A 17,491-nucleotide genomic window follows, 5' to 3' on the forward strand; every position below is an offset into this window, starting at 1 on the left:
CCCCGCGGGTCGGGCACACGTACCTGCTGCCGCTCGGTGGGCGTCAGGGTGGGGGAGAGGCCGGCCACCCTGCCGGCGTCCCCGCAGTTCTTGGTCAGCGCGAGCGGCTGCTCCATGAGGCCGGGGAGGGACGCGTACAGGTGGCTGCTGTGCAGGCTCACGGCGGGCGCTGCGGCCCTGTCCACGGGGCTGCGGCTGCGGTCCCGGGGCCCCCGGCGGCAGTCTCCGTTGGCAGTCTTGTTCCTGAAAAGCAGTGCGCACTCAGACGGGCCGGGCCTCCCCGCATGTTCTGGTGTAGGGTTCAGGCCTGTGCCTGCCGGGGCTGAGGGCGCCCAGCCCAACCCAGAGCCCCAGCCACGGGCACAGGACCACCGGGATCAGGCGCCGGGGCAGGGTGAGGAGGTTCCACAGGCTCCGGCTCTGTCCACAGCAGCCCTAAGTGGGAGATCCTGTCACTGCCCGGGGCCGGCCCCCGCCTCCTGGCGGACCCCAGTGTGGGGTGGCCCCCGCACCCTCACAGCACCCATGCCCACAGGGGCACAGAGCGCAGGGCCCTTGGCAGACCTCCACAGGCCACAGAGCCTGGAGGAGTCAGTTCCAGACCGGCCCTGGCCTTGCGGGCTGCCTGCCTTCGCTTCTTGGAGAGCAGGGCTTGGGGACAGCGACTCAAGACTTGTAGATGTTCGGACCGTACCGGGCACCAGGCGGTCAGCGGTCGGCCAGCGGCGGCCACGCCCCCTCCTGAGCAGCTGCGGCGACCCCACCGCGCAGCATAGACACGCGCGGCCACGGAAGCGGTGCCATGGAAGGCGGTCCCCGCGCCCCACACCCCTTCCTCATGAACGCGCAATCCCTCCCCGGCGGACGCTGAGTCAGACCCCGCCCCACTTGGGTTCGTTCCAGGCAGGGCCGCCTCTTCAGAAGGCAAACCGACCCCCGCCAGCCCTCCTGGAAGCTCGGCCACCCAGCGCCAGCCGCCTTCCGTGGCCTCCAGCCCTGACCACTTTCCACAGCAACCCTCTGTCTCCCCTAGGAGCCCAGGGCCACACTCCCGGCCCCACCCAGGCCACTCCCACCCCACGAGGCCCAAGTCCCCTCCACCCAGGTCCGCCCACAGGTTGCTCCCTTGCAGTGTGTGTGCGCGCGCGTGCGTGCGCACGCCTCGGTGGCCTATGCCACCCGTACCAGCCTCGCTGCGCAGCCAGCCCATGGACCTGGCCGCCCCCGCGCTGCCGTCTCTCAGAGCACCTGCAGCCCCAGTTCCGACACCCGGGAGGCCAGCCCTGGGAGTGTGGGCTCACCTGTGAGGTTTGTCAGCCTCACACCTCACCCCAGGGGAGGCTAGCCTCCAAATGTGCACAGAAATAAAGCCCATCTGATTATTGTTTTCCGTGTTTAGACGGGGTCTCCCATGCAGCCTAGGCTGGCCTAGAACTTGAAATCCTGCTCAGCCTCCCCCGGCACCATGGCCCTAGGCCAGCACCGCCATGCCTGGCTTGACCAAACTGAGCTGACGAGACAGGCACAGGGGAGGCCGAGGCCAAGGGAGGGAACCCCTCTGGGCGGCAGAGGGGGGCCCTGAGTGGGAGTCCCCGGCAGGAACCTCCCCTGCCCACCGGCTCTGTTCAGGGCCAGCGGGCTGCGTGCAGCGGGCAGCAGGGCCGCTGCGGCCACCTTCCATGGGGGGGACGTGGACGAGGGACACAGAGCACAGGCCGCGTGAGGACTCAGGACCCGACACACACACGCAGCCCCTTGACTCCTCCTACCCACAGTCCAACAAAGGCAGAGGGCAACGTTTTCAGGCTAGACTCCGGGACCCCAGAACCCCTACCCAGGTGGGAAACAGAGTTATTCCTGACTGCTGGCCCAGCAGTGGGGGCACGGACACAGCGCCCAGAGCCATCTGTGGCAGAAACACATGTTGCACCCACACGACACGTGTGCACACACGCGCGCACACACACAGCTGCACACAGCAGAGATTGGAACGTCAGCTCTGCTGCAGCCCTGTGGCGTGTCAGGCGCGGACACTGCACTCCTCACCATCCTCCAAGCGACACCAGAGCGCAGCGCAGCGCAGCTCTCTGTGCGGCTGGGTGCACAGGCCCTGCACCAGAGGGGCAGGGGAGGACAGAAACTCTAGGGAGGGGAGGGGAGGGCTCAGCTCTGCAGAAGGAATGTCAAAAATGCCCAGGCCTGGCGGGGCCCTGCTCCCTCTGCTCCCTCCGCCCCCTCCGTTCTCTGCCCTCGGAGCCCGGATGAGAGGCTGCTCTGAGAAGCACACTGCTGACTGCCGCCATCCGAGGCCCCCGTGGGTGCCGCTGCTTTAGGTGGGTGCGAGAACTCTGCCCTGTCTGCAGATTCCGCACATCGCCCCACGCGGGCAGCCCAGGCGCCCGGACCGGGCGGCGTCCTCGCTGTGTCGCCCGTGCTCGCGGCCGCGCAGCTGTCGAGGCTTAGGGGCTTTGTTCACCGGCCTAGAAGCAGCCGCTCGGCTAACGTCTTACACATCTGAATTGTAACAGCACGCGATGGCAAGGGCATTTCTGACCGGGGGGGGGGGGTGTCACTTTTCAGTCTCCCCAACAGCACTGTCCACAGCACCCGTGTCCACAACACGCAGTCATGGGAGGGAAACGCGCGCGTGCACGCCGCATCTCTCCAGCCCAGGAAACATCTGGGGAAATGGCTAAGTAGAAGCCGAATGTAATCTTTTGATTACTAACAATCAGACAAGTAGCACCGTGGAAGGTCAGTCTGAAACATCCTGCAGAGGAAGCGTGCGGACAGAGAAAGACCCAGAAGCCAGGATGCAGCCACAGGCCCGGCGCCGCCCTTCCCGGATGGGGTGGGCCGGGGCGGGCCGGGTACACCTCAATCCCCTGGACAGCACAGCACCCCTCCCCCACGCCCACGCCCCCCAAGCCCTGAAAGCAGCAGGTATGCAGGAAAAGTGGGGTAAGTGAAATGTCCTTTCCTTCCCTCCCTCCCTCCCTCCCTGCCTTCTCTCTCTCCCTCTCTCGGCAATCCTGGGACTTGGAACCCTAGCTCTGAGCCACACCCCAAGCACAGAATAAATGAACTAAGGAAGCATCACCAACAATAACGCAAGCATGTGCTAAGTGTTTGACAGTCTGCCCTGGTCATCCACTCCTTTCTAGAAAGCTTTTCCATCAAAGCAAGGCTCCGTGATGAGCTCAGTCTGACAGAAAACATCCGCATTTCAGAAACAAAGTGGGAAAGCCAATCACAAACGTCTTGCACACCTGACTGCTTTCTTAGTCTGGTCAGCTGTAACAGCAACAGGAGATGAACACCCGATTAACAAACAAACAAACAAAAACAGGTGCCGGTGGCTCACGCCTGTCATCACAGCTACTCAGGAGGCTGAGATCTGAGGATCACAGTTCAAAGCCAGCTCAGGCAGAAAAGACCATGAGTCTCTTACCTCCAATGAACCACCAGAAAACTGGAAGTGGCGCTGTGGCTCAAGTGGTAGAGCGCTCGCCTTGAGCTGAAGAGCTGAGGGACAGCGCCCAGGCCCAGAGTTCAAGAGTTCCGAAGCCTCGCATCTAAGCCGTGGCTGCTGGGAGGCACACGCCTCTCCTCCGCGGTGCTGGCCAGGAAGCACAAGCAGGAGGCTGTGGCGCAGGCTGGCGGCGCACAGCGAGACCCGTGCTCAAGAAGGGACCCAAATACGCAGCGGAGCGGCTGTAGTGCCCGCTCAGCAGGCCCAAGGCCCGAGTTCAAACCCTAGCCCCCAGTACTGCCAAGCCACACAGAAAACCCACAAGAAGGAATCTACTAAGAAAGTAGCTGCACAACATTTTGACTTTGAGGCCCTGACAGCAAATCTGAAGAACCCCAGAAGCGGGGCACACAGGCGGAGGTTTGCCCAGAGAGCAGCAGCGGGGCATCATTTGCCTCCATCGGACATCTGTGGGGTAGTGGTGCCGCGAGAGTGGAGTTCTACCAGGATTCTGTCCTCCTGGAAGCAGAGTGGAGACTGAGGAACTCCCCTGCTCCTCCACCCTGGCCCCGCCCCTCCTCCCTGCCCTCAGCCGCAGGACACGGACACACACACACGCACACGACCGCGTCCCTGACACACACACACACACACACACACACACACACACACACACACACACACACACACACACACACACACGACCGCGTCCCTGCCCTCAGCCGCAGGTAAGCGGCTGGATGAAGCCCTTCCCATCCTGGCCTTTCCACTGCAGACAACCTAGCCTCAAGTACTTCGTTACGGCCTTGGAAGATAGACAGGGCAGCAAGTACCTGAAAGACTCTGGGGGCAGGGGCCATAGATGTCACAGGGAGACAAAGGCCGCAAGAAAGGGGTGGTGGGAACCGGGGGAGGGGGGGCTGTTAAGGCAGAAGAGGCAGCCGGGCAGCGGCTCACGCCTGTCATCCTTAACTACTCAGGAGGCTGAGATGTGAGGATCACAGCTCAAAGCCAGCGGGGACAGGAAAGTGTGAGACTCCCGCCTCCAATGAACCACCAGAAAATCAGAAGGGGCTTTGTGGCTTAAAGTGGTAGAGCGCTAGCTTTGAGCAAAAGGAGATCAGGGACGGAGCCCAGGCCCACAGTTCCAGCCCCATGACTAACAACAAAGAAAAGAAGAGGTCAACAAGTGTGAGGGTACTGGCCCATAAGCCCGGATATTCAGCACAGAAAGGAGGGTCCTGGTTCAAGGTCAACCCTAGCTGAAAACAGACATGAGTGGTAGATGGCTGGCCTAGAAAATGTGGGGACCCCAGCTTAAAAAAAAAAGAGTCAAAGCCATTCTAGAATTGCAAGTTCCCAAGCCTGTGAGGAGCAGAGGCTGCGGGGAGGGAAGCGGCGCTGAAACTGCTGGCGGGTAACGGAAGTGGGGTGCAGGCCAGAGAGAACAGGGCAGCCGGAACCGCACCACCAGCCATCTTACCAGGCAGGCGGAGCGGCGGAGCTCGGCCGGGCGGAGCGCCTATGACAGCAGGTCCACGCTCACCTTGCTAGACACTACTTGTGGGTAAGCGCATGCCACGGATTAATAATAAACACACAGCCTTCCACAGCAGGCAGACCACAGATGCTTCCGTGTCTTGAAGCGCTGGAGGCCTGAGACCAGGGTGCTGGTGGACTGAGGTCTGGGGCAGGGCTGGCGTCCAGGGCAGGGCTGGCTTTCTTCCTGGCCTCTGTCAGCCATTGCCACTTCTCTTCGCAAGGCGTGGAAGGGTGGCACAGAGCAGCGCCCCCCCCATCTAACCCCTCTATCACCTCCAAATACTGGGTAGGGGGGGCGTGTGTGCATGGAATCTGGAGGGACACAACCTACTTTGTACAGATCCAAGACCCAATTGCATGGAGGAACTCTGGCCAAACGTTTCCACACAGGAAAGTTCAAAAGGTAAGAAAGCCCATTTTCTTCCTGCACAATGGCTTCGGAGAAGCAAGCAAGCTCGCTTCCAGAACAGTATGATGTAACCGAGTCACCAGTTCCCTCCCTCGGCTTTGATTCAGTTTCTGGAGATGGTTTCCTTAAGAAACCATTTCCCTCCCTCCCTCCCTCCCTCCCTCCCTCCCTCCCTCCCTCCCTCCCTCCCTCCCTCCCTTCCTCTCTCCCTCCCTCCCTCTCTCACTTGTCTGTGGCCCAGGCTGGCTTCCTACAGTGCTGGGATTATAGGCGTGAGCCACCACAGTCAGCCTTCCCAGTCATATCTTAAGAAGAGCAGGGAAGAGGTAGCCAGGAGGAAGATCCCCCCCCCCTCCCGGTCTGCACTGCAGGAAGGCTGGATCCCCGGGGCTGATCCTAGTCCTGCAGGCAGTGGGCAGCGGCCAGGCCCAGCTCAACCCATCCCAGCAGCAGGAAATTCTCCCGCTGCTTTGGAGACAGTCTGAGAGGCGATCTCAACATGAAGAGAATGGAGTGAGGAACTCTCGGCGGCTGGGCCACACGGTGTGAGCGGCCGGGACAGCCCGGGGCCTTTCAGGAGAGCTGGGCTGGGAGCACAGACGACCGCATCCCCGCAAGGAGCCGGTCCCCACACGGAATGAGATGTTCCCTCAGATTCTGAACGGAGGCCACGGCCCTAACCCAGCGCCCCGCAGTGACCCCAACCCAGCACCCTGCAGCGACCCCAACCCAGCATCCTGCAGTGACCCCCTAACCCAGCAGCCTGCAGTGACACCAACCCAGCGTCCTGCAGTGGCCCCAACCCAGCACCCTGCAGACAGTGATACCCTAACCCAGACAGTGACCCCCAACCCAGCGTCCTGCAGTGATCCCCAACCCAGCACCCTGCAGTGACCCCCCCAACCCAGTGTCCTGCAATAACCCCCAACCCAACATCCTGTAGAAATGACCCTTTAACCCAGCATCCTGCAGTGACCCCCTAACCCAGCGCCCTGCAGTGACCCCCAACCCAGCGCCCTGCAGTGACCCCCAACCCAGCAGTGACCCCATAACCCAGAGTCCTGAAGTGACCCCACCCCAAAGTCCTGCAGACAGTGATCCCCAACCCAGCATCCTGCAGACAGTGACCTCCAGCAGGCACCCCACGAGGAAGAGCACTTCCAGCCTCGATCCTAACCTCCACCTCAAGACTAGATCGCAGCACACAGGACATCCCCAGGTGTGGCAGAGAGCACACAGGACAGCCCGGAGGTGCCATCACAGAAGGGAAAGGCAGAGCCACAGCCCAGGCACAGCACGCCGTGCAGGCCGCAGGCCACACACCATGCACGCCGCACACTGTGCATGCCACACAGGCCCAGCCCTACCCACACACCGCGCAGGCCGCATAGGCCCAGCCACCCGCACACTGCACACCGTGCACACCGCACAGGCCCAGCCACCCGCACACTGTACACCGCACAGGCCCAGCCACCCGCACACCGTGCAGGCCACACAGGCCCAGCCACCCGCACACCGAGCACACCGCACACCGTGTACATCGCACAGGCCCAGCCACCCGCACACTGCACAGGCCAAGCTACCCGCACACCAGGCATGCCGCACACCGTGCACACCGCACAGGCCCAGCCCCCCCTCACACCGTGCACACCGCACAGGCCCAGCCACCCGCACACCGTGCAGGCCACACAGGCCCAGCCACCGGCACACCGAGCACACCGCACACCGTGTACATCGCACAGGCCCAGCCACCCGCACACCGTGGACACCGCACAGGCCCAGCCCCCCCTCACACCGTGCACACCGCACAGGCCCAGCCACCCGCACACTGCACAGGCCCAGCCACCCGCACACCGTGCACACCACACACTGTGCATGCTGAACAGGCCCAGCCCCCCCCCGCACACTGCACAGGCCCAGCCACCCACACACAGTGCACACCGCACACAGTGCACACTGCACACTGTGCAGGCCGCACACCGTGCATGCCGCACAGGCCCAGCCACCCGCACACTGCACAGGCCCAGCTACCTGCACACCGTGCACACTGCACACTGTGCATGCTGAACAGGCCCAGCCCCCCCCCCCCCGCACACCGCACAGGCCCAGCCACCCGCACAGTGCACACCGCACACAGTGCACACCGCACACTGTGCATGCTGAACAGGCCCAGCCCCTCCCGCACACCGCACAGGCCCAGCCACCCGCACACAGTGCACACCGCACACAGTGCACACTGCACACTGTGCAGGCCGCACACTGCACACCGCACAGGCCCAGCCATCCGCACACCATGCAGACCGCACATCGTGCAGGCCACACACCGAGCATGCCACACAGGCCCAACCACCCACACACAGTGCACACCGCACACTGTGCACGCTGCACAGGCCCAGCCACCCACAACCATGCACGCTGCACACTGCGCAGGCTGCACAAGCCCAGCCACCCACACACGGGAGGCCGTGGGGTTGGGGCTCACGACTCACCCAGAGCAGCTCCTGCTGGAACATTCACAATACCCTGGCTCCCCCTACTGCCCCCTTGAGGGAAACAGAAACCCTGACGTGTGCGTCGGAGGCAGGGCTTGAAAAAGACAAACCCTCACTGCACTCCAGCTCGGCTCCTGCGCCAGGTCCGTAGGTGACAAAAATCAACCCATCCGTGGTCCGGGGACACTGCGAGGCTATCCCCACCCCTGCCCCACCAGGGGCAGCAGGAAGCTGGAAGAGATCCGTCCTCTGCCACTCCCAGACCCCACCGAGGGGAAGCAAGGCACGGCGGTGCCCTTTCAATGCTGATGCCAGTCACTATCAGCTGGTGAAGTGAGTCCAAGGGCTGGGAAGGTGGCTCAGGGGTAGCGCGCTTGCCTGTTGTGCATGAAGCCCTGGGTTCGATTCCTCAACACCACATACACAGTAAAAGCCAGAATTGGTGCTGTGGCTCAAGTGGTTGAGTGCTAGCCTTGAGCAAAAGAAGCTCAGGAATAGTGCCCAGGCCCTGAGTTCAAGCCCCAGAACTGGCCAAAAAAAAAAAAAAAAAAGATAAAGAATTAAATGAAACATTCTTGCGGGGTGCCAGTGGCTCCTGCCTGTAATCCTGGCCACTCTGGAGGCTGAGATCTGGGGATCACAGCTCCCCCGGCCCCAGGAGGACCACATGTCCCCTGCAGCATGCTCTGTGTAGAAGGATAATGACCAAGCACCACCCCTGAACACACGCCTCCACCCCAGCACTGCGCGGACTCCCCAGGTGAGAGCCAGCGCGCACCTTAAATGGCCGCAGGCCCCGGGCAACCCCACCACCAACGCTGCAGACACTCACCGGCTCAAGGGCTCCACGTCTGCTCAGGCAGACAGGAAGGAAGGCAGACAGATGCATGGACAGACAGGTGTCTACCTGTTATGAAGGGCTGCATGCGTGACCTGGGTTAAATGAGATGATACATCCCAGGTAGCCAGCACAGGGCCAGTGAGCACCCAGTACAGCTCCCTGTCTGCATAGTTCAACTGCACACCCACGCCCTGGCACACTGCCCTGGGCTCTAGCGGGTGAAACCGGCTCCAGCTGCCCAAGTCGTCAGCACAGAGGCCTCCGCAGACCCAGGCGGCCCACACTGGGTCTCAACTCATCACAAGTCACCGCCCACCGTTTTCTGCCCAGAGCTCTTGCTGTCACGAACATGCAGGAAGTCACAAAGCACGGGCCGCTGTGGCAGCACTGCGGTGTGAAACATGGGCATGACCTGATGTCCAACCAGGGGGCTAGCCCAGAGACCGACACGCACAGACGGGCGGGCTGTGCGCCCTCCACAGGCAGAGCTGGTGTGAGGCCAGGATACCAACGCCCGAATGATGAACATAAAAGCACACAAAGCCAGCGCTGGTGGCTCCTGCCTGTAATCCCAGCCACTCAGGAGGGAGGGAGGAAGAGAGGGAGGGAGGGAGACATCGCGTGTTTGCACACAGGGAAGGGGCAGTGAGCTTTCTAAGACCGATTTCAAGCTGGACAGCATGCGAGTGTCTCATACAAAACTAAACTCCTATCCACAAAAGTTAAGACCCAACGGGAATAGCCATGAACAAAACCACTCCAACCTGCTGCGCCCCCGTGGGGGGGGGGGGGGGCGGCGCTGCCGCAGGGAGGGGAGCTCAGGAGGGAGCTCTGGGGCTGCCTCCCGCTCCCTCAGGAAGGGCCGGGCCTCCGTGCGGGCCGCACACGGCCGCCGGCGCCGGCACTGCGGGTTCCTGGTGCTTCCCTCCAACTTTAACTTTGGATTTTGTGGTCTGGGGCTTGAACTCAAGGCCCCGCAAGTGCAGGGCAGGTCTGGCTCACCCCCATCGCTCCCGGGCATCTTGGTGACATCAGCTACAAGGACAACAGGTCAGTGTGACAGTGGCACTAGGGTGATGCAAAGGGAGAGCGTGTCCCTGCGTGACACCTCGGCGCTGCACTAGCGCGTGACACACGCAGCACCAGGATGCCCAGTGACCATGGCTGGAATAACCACTCCTGGTATTCACAATGGCTCCTGCACCATTGCCTGAGACCGGCTCCCGCCCCGCCACCTCTGCCACGGCAGCGGCGCTGGGACACTTTGAGCTCCTCGCTCACAGCCCACCTGCTCTCCAATACAGACACTTCCCACAAGATGCGACTTCTTTACTGACAAGTACCACACATGCACATTACGTGTGACCCACAGATTTTAAGACAACAAAATACGGCTGGGAAGGTGGCTCAGTGGTAGAGCGCTTGCCTTGCATGCCTGAGGCCCTGGGTTTGATCCCTCAGCACCACATAAGCAAAAAGAAAAAAGCTGGAAATGGTGCTGTGGCTCAAGTAGTAGAGCGCTAGCCTTGAGCTGAAGAGCTGAGGGACAGCGCCCAGGCCCAGAGTTCAGGCCCCGCGACCGGACCAAAAAAAAAAAGACAAAATACAAAAAAAAAAAAAAAAAAAAAAAAAAAATCATTGTGCTTTCTCCTTAAAGAGGCAAACATCCAAGGACTTTTCTGTGGGAAGCAGGTGGAAGCATCATTATACAGAACATGTTCAGACACAGAACAGGATGGGGTGCACACTAGGGCCCAAATGGGAGACATCTTAGCCAATCAAAGGACAATGGCCTGTGAAATCTGTCACTCACATCTTAGGAAACACAGGGGTACCACCAATGCTCAGTGAGGATGGAGCCCTCGGCTGGAGCTACACACACCCACACATATCTGACGACAATTAAGATGAAGGCCGGACACAGTGGTACATGCTCGTAATCCCAATTAGGAGGATAGCAGTCTGAGTCCGGCCAATGCAAAAGCGAGCAAGGCTCGATCTCAAGCCGGGTGTGATGGTGCGCGCCTGTATCACCAGCTAGGCAGAAGGCAGACGGGGAGGTTCACAGCGGAGGCCAGCTTGGAGGCAAAAAACGTGAGGCTTTGTAAAAACAGCTAACAAAAAAGTATGCAGCATGGCTTACATGGTAGAATGCTCAGCTAGCAACAGGGAGGCCCTGAGTTCAAACCTCAGCCCCAACAACAATAACAAAAACGTTGAAGATGATGTATTTTCTATGTATTTCACCACAATATAAAAATGAGGGAAGCCCAGCTGCGAGCCGAGCCCGGGCTCCTTCCGCCTTCCCGAGCTCTGTGCAGTGCTGCGCGTGCCAAGCTGCACCAAATTTCACAAGGCTCTCTCTCTCTCCTGTCTTCCCCTCCCCAGCTCTAAGGACGGAGCCGGGAACTGGCACACGCCAGGCAGGTGCTCCACATCAGCAACACGCCGCCCCGTCCCCCACCCTTCGCTGACACCTCACCCTGACCCCAAGGTCACCCCGGGAACCCACCGAAGCCGTGTGCACCTCCAGCTGCCACGCGCTGCCTGACTGTCATAACCACGCGAGGAAGGCCGGATTCAAACCACAATGCGCGCATTCTCACCATCAGATGGACCGTCATCATCACCATCTTAAAATGGAATTCCTAGGGCTAGGGCCATGTCTCCAGTGGCAGAGCATCGGCCTAGCAGGCCCCAGGCCCCGAGTTCAAGCTGCAGTTCTCTTATTACTAATAACAAAAACAATAGCATCAACTGACTGGTGCATATTTGAACCTTACTGTTCACAACAGCCCATGAACATGGTCCCTGCCCATTTTACAAATTCAAGGACACGGGAAGCAGGAAGTGACTTGCCAAGGCTTTGCTGCTGGTAAGCGTCAGAAGGAAGAGGCAAAGGGGCAGGGGTGGGGAGAGGCGAAGGGGCAGGGGTGGGAAGAGGCGAAGGGGCAGGGGTGGGAAGAGGCGAAGGGGCAGGGGTGGAGGGGCAGGGGTGGGAAGAGGTGGAGGGGCAGGGGTGGAGGGGCAGGGGTGGAGGGTCACGGGTGGCTGCCAGGCACTGTCACCAGCCCGCCCCTCTTCCTGCTTCCCACAAGGCAAAACCAGGAGAAAGGACAGAGCACCTCCGGTGTGGTTGGGAGAAGGCTCTGGGCTTCCAGCGATGCCAGCAGAAGGGAAGGAGGAACGGCTTGTGGACAGCTGGGGATGCAGGTGTGCGTGTCCGCCCCCCCCCCCCCCCCCCCCCGGCCTTCCCTGGAGGTTGGCCACAGCAAGACCTGGCTGGGGAGGGAGGGGGAGAGGGGACGGGGGGGGGGAGGGGAGGCCTCTGCAGATTCCTGAGTGCGGTGGATTACAGGCTGCAGCGCGCGAGCTCAGCCTCTGACTCACAAGCCAGTGACTGATACGAGGGTAAATACTTCTGAACACAAGAGGCCAGGCCGCGGGGACTGCGTGGAATGCAAGGACAGCAGACAGCACAGGGCTGCTGCAGCACCGCCTCCAGCCTCCCAGGATAGGCAGACAGATGGACGGACTGCTATCTGCGGGAGGAAGCAAAGACCCTCGGACCACACCTCCTGGCCGTGGGCAGCAGCCTCCCCCAGGGGTCCCACGGGACACAGCTCTCACCGTGGACAGGGCCTGGCAAGGCCAGGGTGTCCAAGCCCTGGAGACACTCGGGGTGCGCCTCCACAATGGGGGAGTGCTGAGGACTGAGCTGGAGGGGAGGAGGGGGGGAGGGGCCAGAGTGGGCCCCCCCAGAGCGGGCTTCCCACACAAACGCAAAAACCCAGCTTCTGAGCACTTCAGTTTTGACCCCTTTCAGGCTGCAAATGAGAAACTGAGGCCCAGACATTGGCACAATTTATACTGAGACAGCGGGTGGAAAGGGGTTAGCGCTGATGCAGATGCACTGTAGGCATAAGCTGATGTGTTGAGTTGAAACCCCTCTGTACAACTACTTAATAATAATTGTAAGGTGACCCGGGAGGCGGGCAGACTCCTCCCTCCCCGCGGCTGCGTCTCCTCCAGTACAGGGGCACCTGGGTGACCGGCACACCTCCCCCTCCCCTGAGGTCCCATCCCGGTCAGCCGGTCACGCCTCCCATCACACCTCCCACCCCACCGGGAGAGGGTCCCAGGCCCTGAGGTCATGTCCTGCATGGAGTGTGGCCACGCCTCCCCGCCCTGGCCACACCTCCTCCCCGCCCCTGGCCTAGCTAAGTCCTGGCCAGGGTAGCTCATCATCCCTTTCCAGCCCCACAGGGCCCCACAGGGCAGGCAGCGGGGAATGATACATCATGGTGTTCTCACCCATCGGCTACCTACTTTAATTTACCTGACGCTAGTAACAACAACAACAGCCATCCAGGGGGCCGAGGAAGGGCCAGCACCCAGGACTTCTGGTGCCAGGCAGCACCTCCAACCCCTGCGTCAGGCCCCTGGCGGCCCCCGGGCCGGCTGCGCCCCCCACACACAGGCCAGCTCCCCCTCCCACGGAAGGGACCCCGACCCCAGCCCCCACACGTGGCCTCCTTGCCCTCCAGGCCGAAGGCACCAACCCCAGCCCTCCTCCATGGCGGTCGCCCCTCCTCGGTGGCGGTCCCCCCTCCTCGGTGGCGGTCCCCCCTCCTCGGTGGCAGTCCCCCCTCCTCGGTGGCGGTCCCCCCTCCTCGGTGGCCGGAGGGACACTCACAGGTGGGGGCTGAAGATGCGGGTCATCTTGGCGACGCGGTCGTTTTCACAGTCCAGCTCGTCCCCGGGCTCTGCGCTCAGCTTCCTCTTGCTGGGGCTGATGGGGGGCGGGCCCGTGCGGTGGCCGCTCAGCGCCGACGCCACCGCCACCGTCTGCATCCTGGGCTCTCCCCGGAGAGCGGCTTCACCTGCGCAGGGAGACAGGACACTGTGGTCACGAGGGGCGACAGTGCGGCCACCGCCCACCCCGGCGCCCGACCGCCCGCCCGGACCCTGGCCGTGGAAAGTTCCGGCATGATGAAAGGTGGATGGTGACGGGCAAAACCGTCCACTGCCAAGTAGGGGGCAGGCGACACAGTGGGGGTGCAGCACTTGGAGTTGAAAGGAAGCGAGGCCGGGAGACAGCAGAGGGGTCAGCAGCGAGCAGCATCTGGAAAGGGAGACCCCGAAGCCGTGGGCTCCAACACCACACCGAGACCGAGTCCTGAGCACCCAGACCACTACCACGCCAGCTCCACGCCAGCTCCCTCCACACTTACGTGGACATTCTAACCTCAGTGTGTTGTTATTTAAAAGAAAAACGAGCAAAGGGAGTTGGGAGGCCTGGCTCAGTTGGTAGAGTGCCAGTCAATGAGCCAAAGAGTCAGGTACCGAGTTTCAGTTCCATTCTCAAACAGGGAAAGAAAGGAAGGGGAAGTGGACAGGGAAAGGGAAGACGGGCACTGGGGCTTACAATGTCATCCTCACTACTCAGGAGGTTGAGATCTAAGGATGACGGGTCAAAGCCAGCCCCAAGACAAACCTAAGAGAGGTCTCTATATTAACCAGCAAGAGGTCAGAAGTGGAGCTGAGTTCAAGCAGTAGAGCCTTGAGTGGAGAAGCTGAGGGACTGTGACCAGTCCCTGAGTCCCTGAGTTCAAGCCCCAAGATGAGAGACAGAGAGAGACAGAGACAGAGATACATGAACCAATAGGTCACATTTTCCTTGAAGTAATAAGAAATGTGATCTAATGAGGAGTAAACACTTTATTCTTATAGTATATTAAAAAGGATGTGTCAAATATATATTATTAAATACATATATTATTCTCCGCAGGAAGCTTTGTCATGGACTTTGCATAAGCAAATTGTCCGGAGGCCGGGACGGGGCCCGGGGCTGGGCCGCGGTCCGGCTGGCGTCCGAGTCTCCCGGGCTGCCAGGGGCTGGGTGCTGGGTGAAGCTTGGTGGCTCAGGAGCTGAAATACGCATGACCTTTCCGGATAATGAAGGCTTTGTACCTTCTAAACTTATAAACAGGAGTAATGAGTACTTGGGAGAGAAGCACGGGGCCGCAGACAGTGGCTGCTTGTGGGGCAGCGTGGCGGGGCTGGCACCGCTGGAGGAGGCCCAGCCCGGGCCTGAGCCCGCCATGGGCGACGGGTGGCGGTCCTGACTGCCACCCATCACCGCGGACGCACGCGGCCCTGCCAGCGGAGAGACAGCGGGGCACGGGGCCTTTGGAGCGTTTACCAGAAAAACAAGAGCCCTGCCGGACGGGTGAGCCGGCGCCAGCCTGCGAGCTCGCGGCGACCCACGCCCGCCTCAGACACCGCGCGTGTGACGGACTCTGGCCCTGTGGCAAACTGGAACTTTCCATTTTAAATTTAATACCCCAACACACAAGTGCCGCGCTGTTCGGCCACTCTGCGAAGTCCAGGGTGACAGGGGCGGGGCCTTGGCTCCCCAGCCAGAAGCTGGGCAGGGAACACCAATCACACGCCTGGGGCTCGCTGTGGCATTTCACAGCCGTCACCCGCCAGCTGCCTCCCCTGCTGGTGCAGCTCCAAGGTCTGCTTCCACACACACCACCAAACGACAAAAGAACCAACAAGCAGGTGCGTTCACCCCGGCTAGTCACAAGGCCGAGATCCGAAGACTGAGGCCAGCCATAGCCTAGGCAAAGTTTGTAAAACTCCATCTCCACAATAGCCAGCATGAAGCAAGACTGCAGGCATGGCTCAAGTGGTAGGCTGCCAGCCAAGCAACCCCAGCACCACCAAACAAAATTTACAAACATGAGGAAGAAGAGGAGGTGGAGGAGGAGGAGGAGGAGGTGGAAGTGGAGGACAGGGGAAGGGGAGGGGGAGGGAGGAGCGAGCGGGCAGGACCTTCCTGCATTCCTAGTGCGAATACAGTGATGTAACCACAGAGAAAGAGTGTGAGGCACAGGCCCGAGAGAAACCACCCCGTATCCACGCAGGTCCACGCAGCTCCACGCAGCTGAGTCTGCGCCCGTAACTGACGAACAGCCACACACAACGGGGCAGATCCCAGCAATGGAAGTGAATGCAGCCAATGAAGAGGAACACAGAACTGCTTGGGGCCGTGACCCGGATGAGCAAAGCGCAAGGAGCCAGGCGCAAAGCGTTATGTTTCTTCTCACTCCACTGGTGTGAAATTTCTACAAGTGGCAAATCCAGAGGCTGAAAGGAGCCCGGGGGCGGCTTAGCGGGCTTCTGTTTAGGGACAACCAAACTGGGCGCAGTTGGTGGTGGCAAAGGCTGCCCAACTGTCCTGGGTGACATCTCGGCAGGGCGCCGCTCCCCCGAACCAGAGCGGCCTCGGGGTAGGTGACAAGACTCCAACATCACCACATTCACCGTTGCAATCAATAATCCGGGTGAAGGTATTCTCAAACCCTTCTCCCCTCGGGTTGGGTTCCTCCGTCCTTAACTGTTAAACAAGACAGAGAAGACATTCCTGTGTGTGTGTGCCCTGAAATAAACACACACCTGCGATTACAGCTGCCCTACCCCAGCTCAGCCAGATTCAGAAACATTACAAAGACAAAAAGTGTCATCCGATAGAGACCACGGAGGCTCACGGGCTCTGGGACCATCAGGAGCTCCCGAGGGGCTGATGGCCGTCTCTTTGTGTGTCCTCGTGCGTCCCCTGCACAAGAAGCCAACAAGTGAAGGAGAGAGGATGGTCCTTCTTTTCCAAATATAAACAGGAGAGAGGAGATGAGCTAACTGAGCGCCCGGGGTTTCCTGAGCCTCTCAACGTGGCTTTACCACAACCGTCCACTCGGCGTTTTAAGGAGGTCCCTCTGTGAAGATGTAGTTGGCCTTTTAAAATGAGGATGTGTGCCGGGCGCTGGTGGCTCACGCCTGTAATCCTAGCTACTCAGGAGGCTGAGATCTGAGGATCGCGGTTCAAAGCCAGCCCGGGCAAGAAAGACCATGAGACTCCTATCTCCAATAAACCACCAGAAAACCGGAAGTGGCGCTGTAGCTCAAGTGGTAGAGCGCTCGCCTTGAGCTGAAGAGCTGAGGGACAGCGCCCAGGCCCAGAGTTCAAGCCCCACGACCGACAAAAAAAAAAAAAAATGAGGATGTGTGTTGCTGAAGAAAATGCCCAATGTACGTGGAAAAGTATGACCGTGCTATTTTGAATCACGGTGGCAACTCTAACATAAGGAGCAAAATTCTTCCTCCAGGACTCTGGTTTGTGGAAGTGGCCCTTTGCTGCTAAACCGTGCCCCCAGCACCATTTTGCACTGGTTCTAGCTGAGATGGGTTCTTGTTTCCTGTGTGGGCACACGGGGACCTCAGCCTTCCTCTTTTTACCTTCTCTTTGTAGCGAGGGTGGCAGGTGAGTACCACCAGGCCCAGCTTTCTCCCTTGAGATGGAGTCTCGGACTTCGTTGCCTGGGCTAGTCTGACCAATCCCAGCTTCCTATGCAACACTGCACCCAGCTACGGGTGAAGTAGGGGTCTCTTCAACTTTTCTGACAGGGCTGGCCTCAAACCATGATCCTCCTCACCTCAGTCTCCCAATCAGCTGGAATGACATCTGTGAGCCACCACCAGCTCCCAGCTAACTTTCAAGGATGGATTTTTCTTTTCTCTACAAAAATCTCTATGCCTTGCCCAACAGAAACTTTCTATTCTCCTCCACGCATGGCCTTGATCTATGTGAACCTAAAGTCAAGACAAAGCCACAGCTGGGCTACCCGGCTGCGCTGTCTCCTGTCTGACCACAGCCACGACAGCGTGCT

General features: G+C 60.3%; 1 protein-coding gene across 3 annotated transcripts in view; it reads right to left on the reverse strand.

Annotated features, from left to right (window-relative positions):
- LOC138824815 (transcription cofactor vestigial-like protein 4) overlaps window positions 1-17,491 on the reverse strand; it is an 85,569-nt gene that overhangs the window by 3,629 nt on the left and 64,449 nt on the right. For all 3 annotated transcript variants that reach the window (XM_070019138.1, XM_070019139.1, XM_070019137.1), the window contains 2 exons: window positions 13,453-13,639; window positions 24-243 (listed from right to left, as the gene is read on the reverse strand). In XM_070019138.1, the coding sequence (XP_069875239.1) occupies window positions 24-243; window positions 13,453-13,639 (407 nt within the window). The remainder of the gene's footprint in view (window positions 1-23; window positions 244-13,452; window positions 13,640-17,491) is intronic.

Source organism: Dipodomys merriami, unplaced genomic scaffold, assembly GCF_024711535.1.
Source record: "Dipodomys merriami isolate MVZ:Mamm:240054 unplaced genomic scaffold, mDipMer1.0.p SCAF_13, whole genome shotgun sequence".
NCBI lineage: Eukaryota > Metazoa > Chordata > Mammalia > Rodentia > Heteromyidae > Dipodomys > Dipodomys merriami.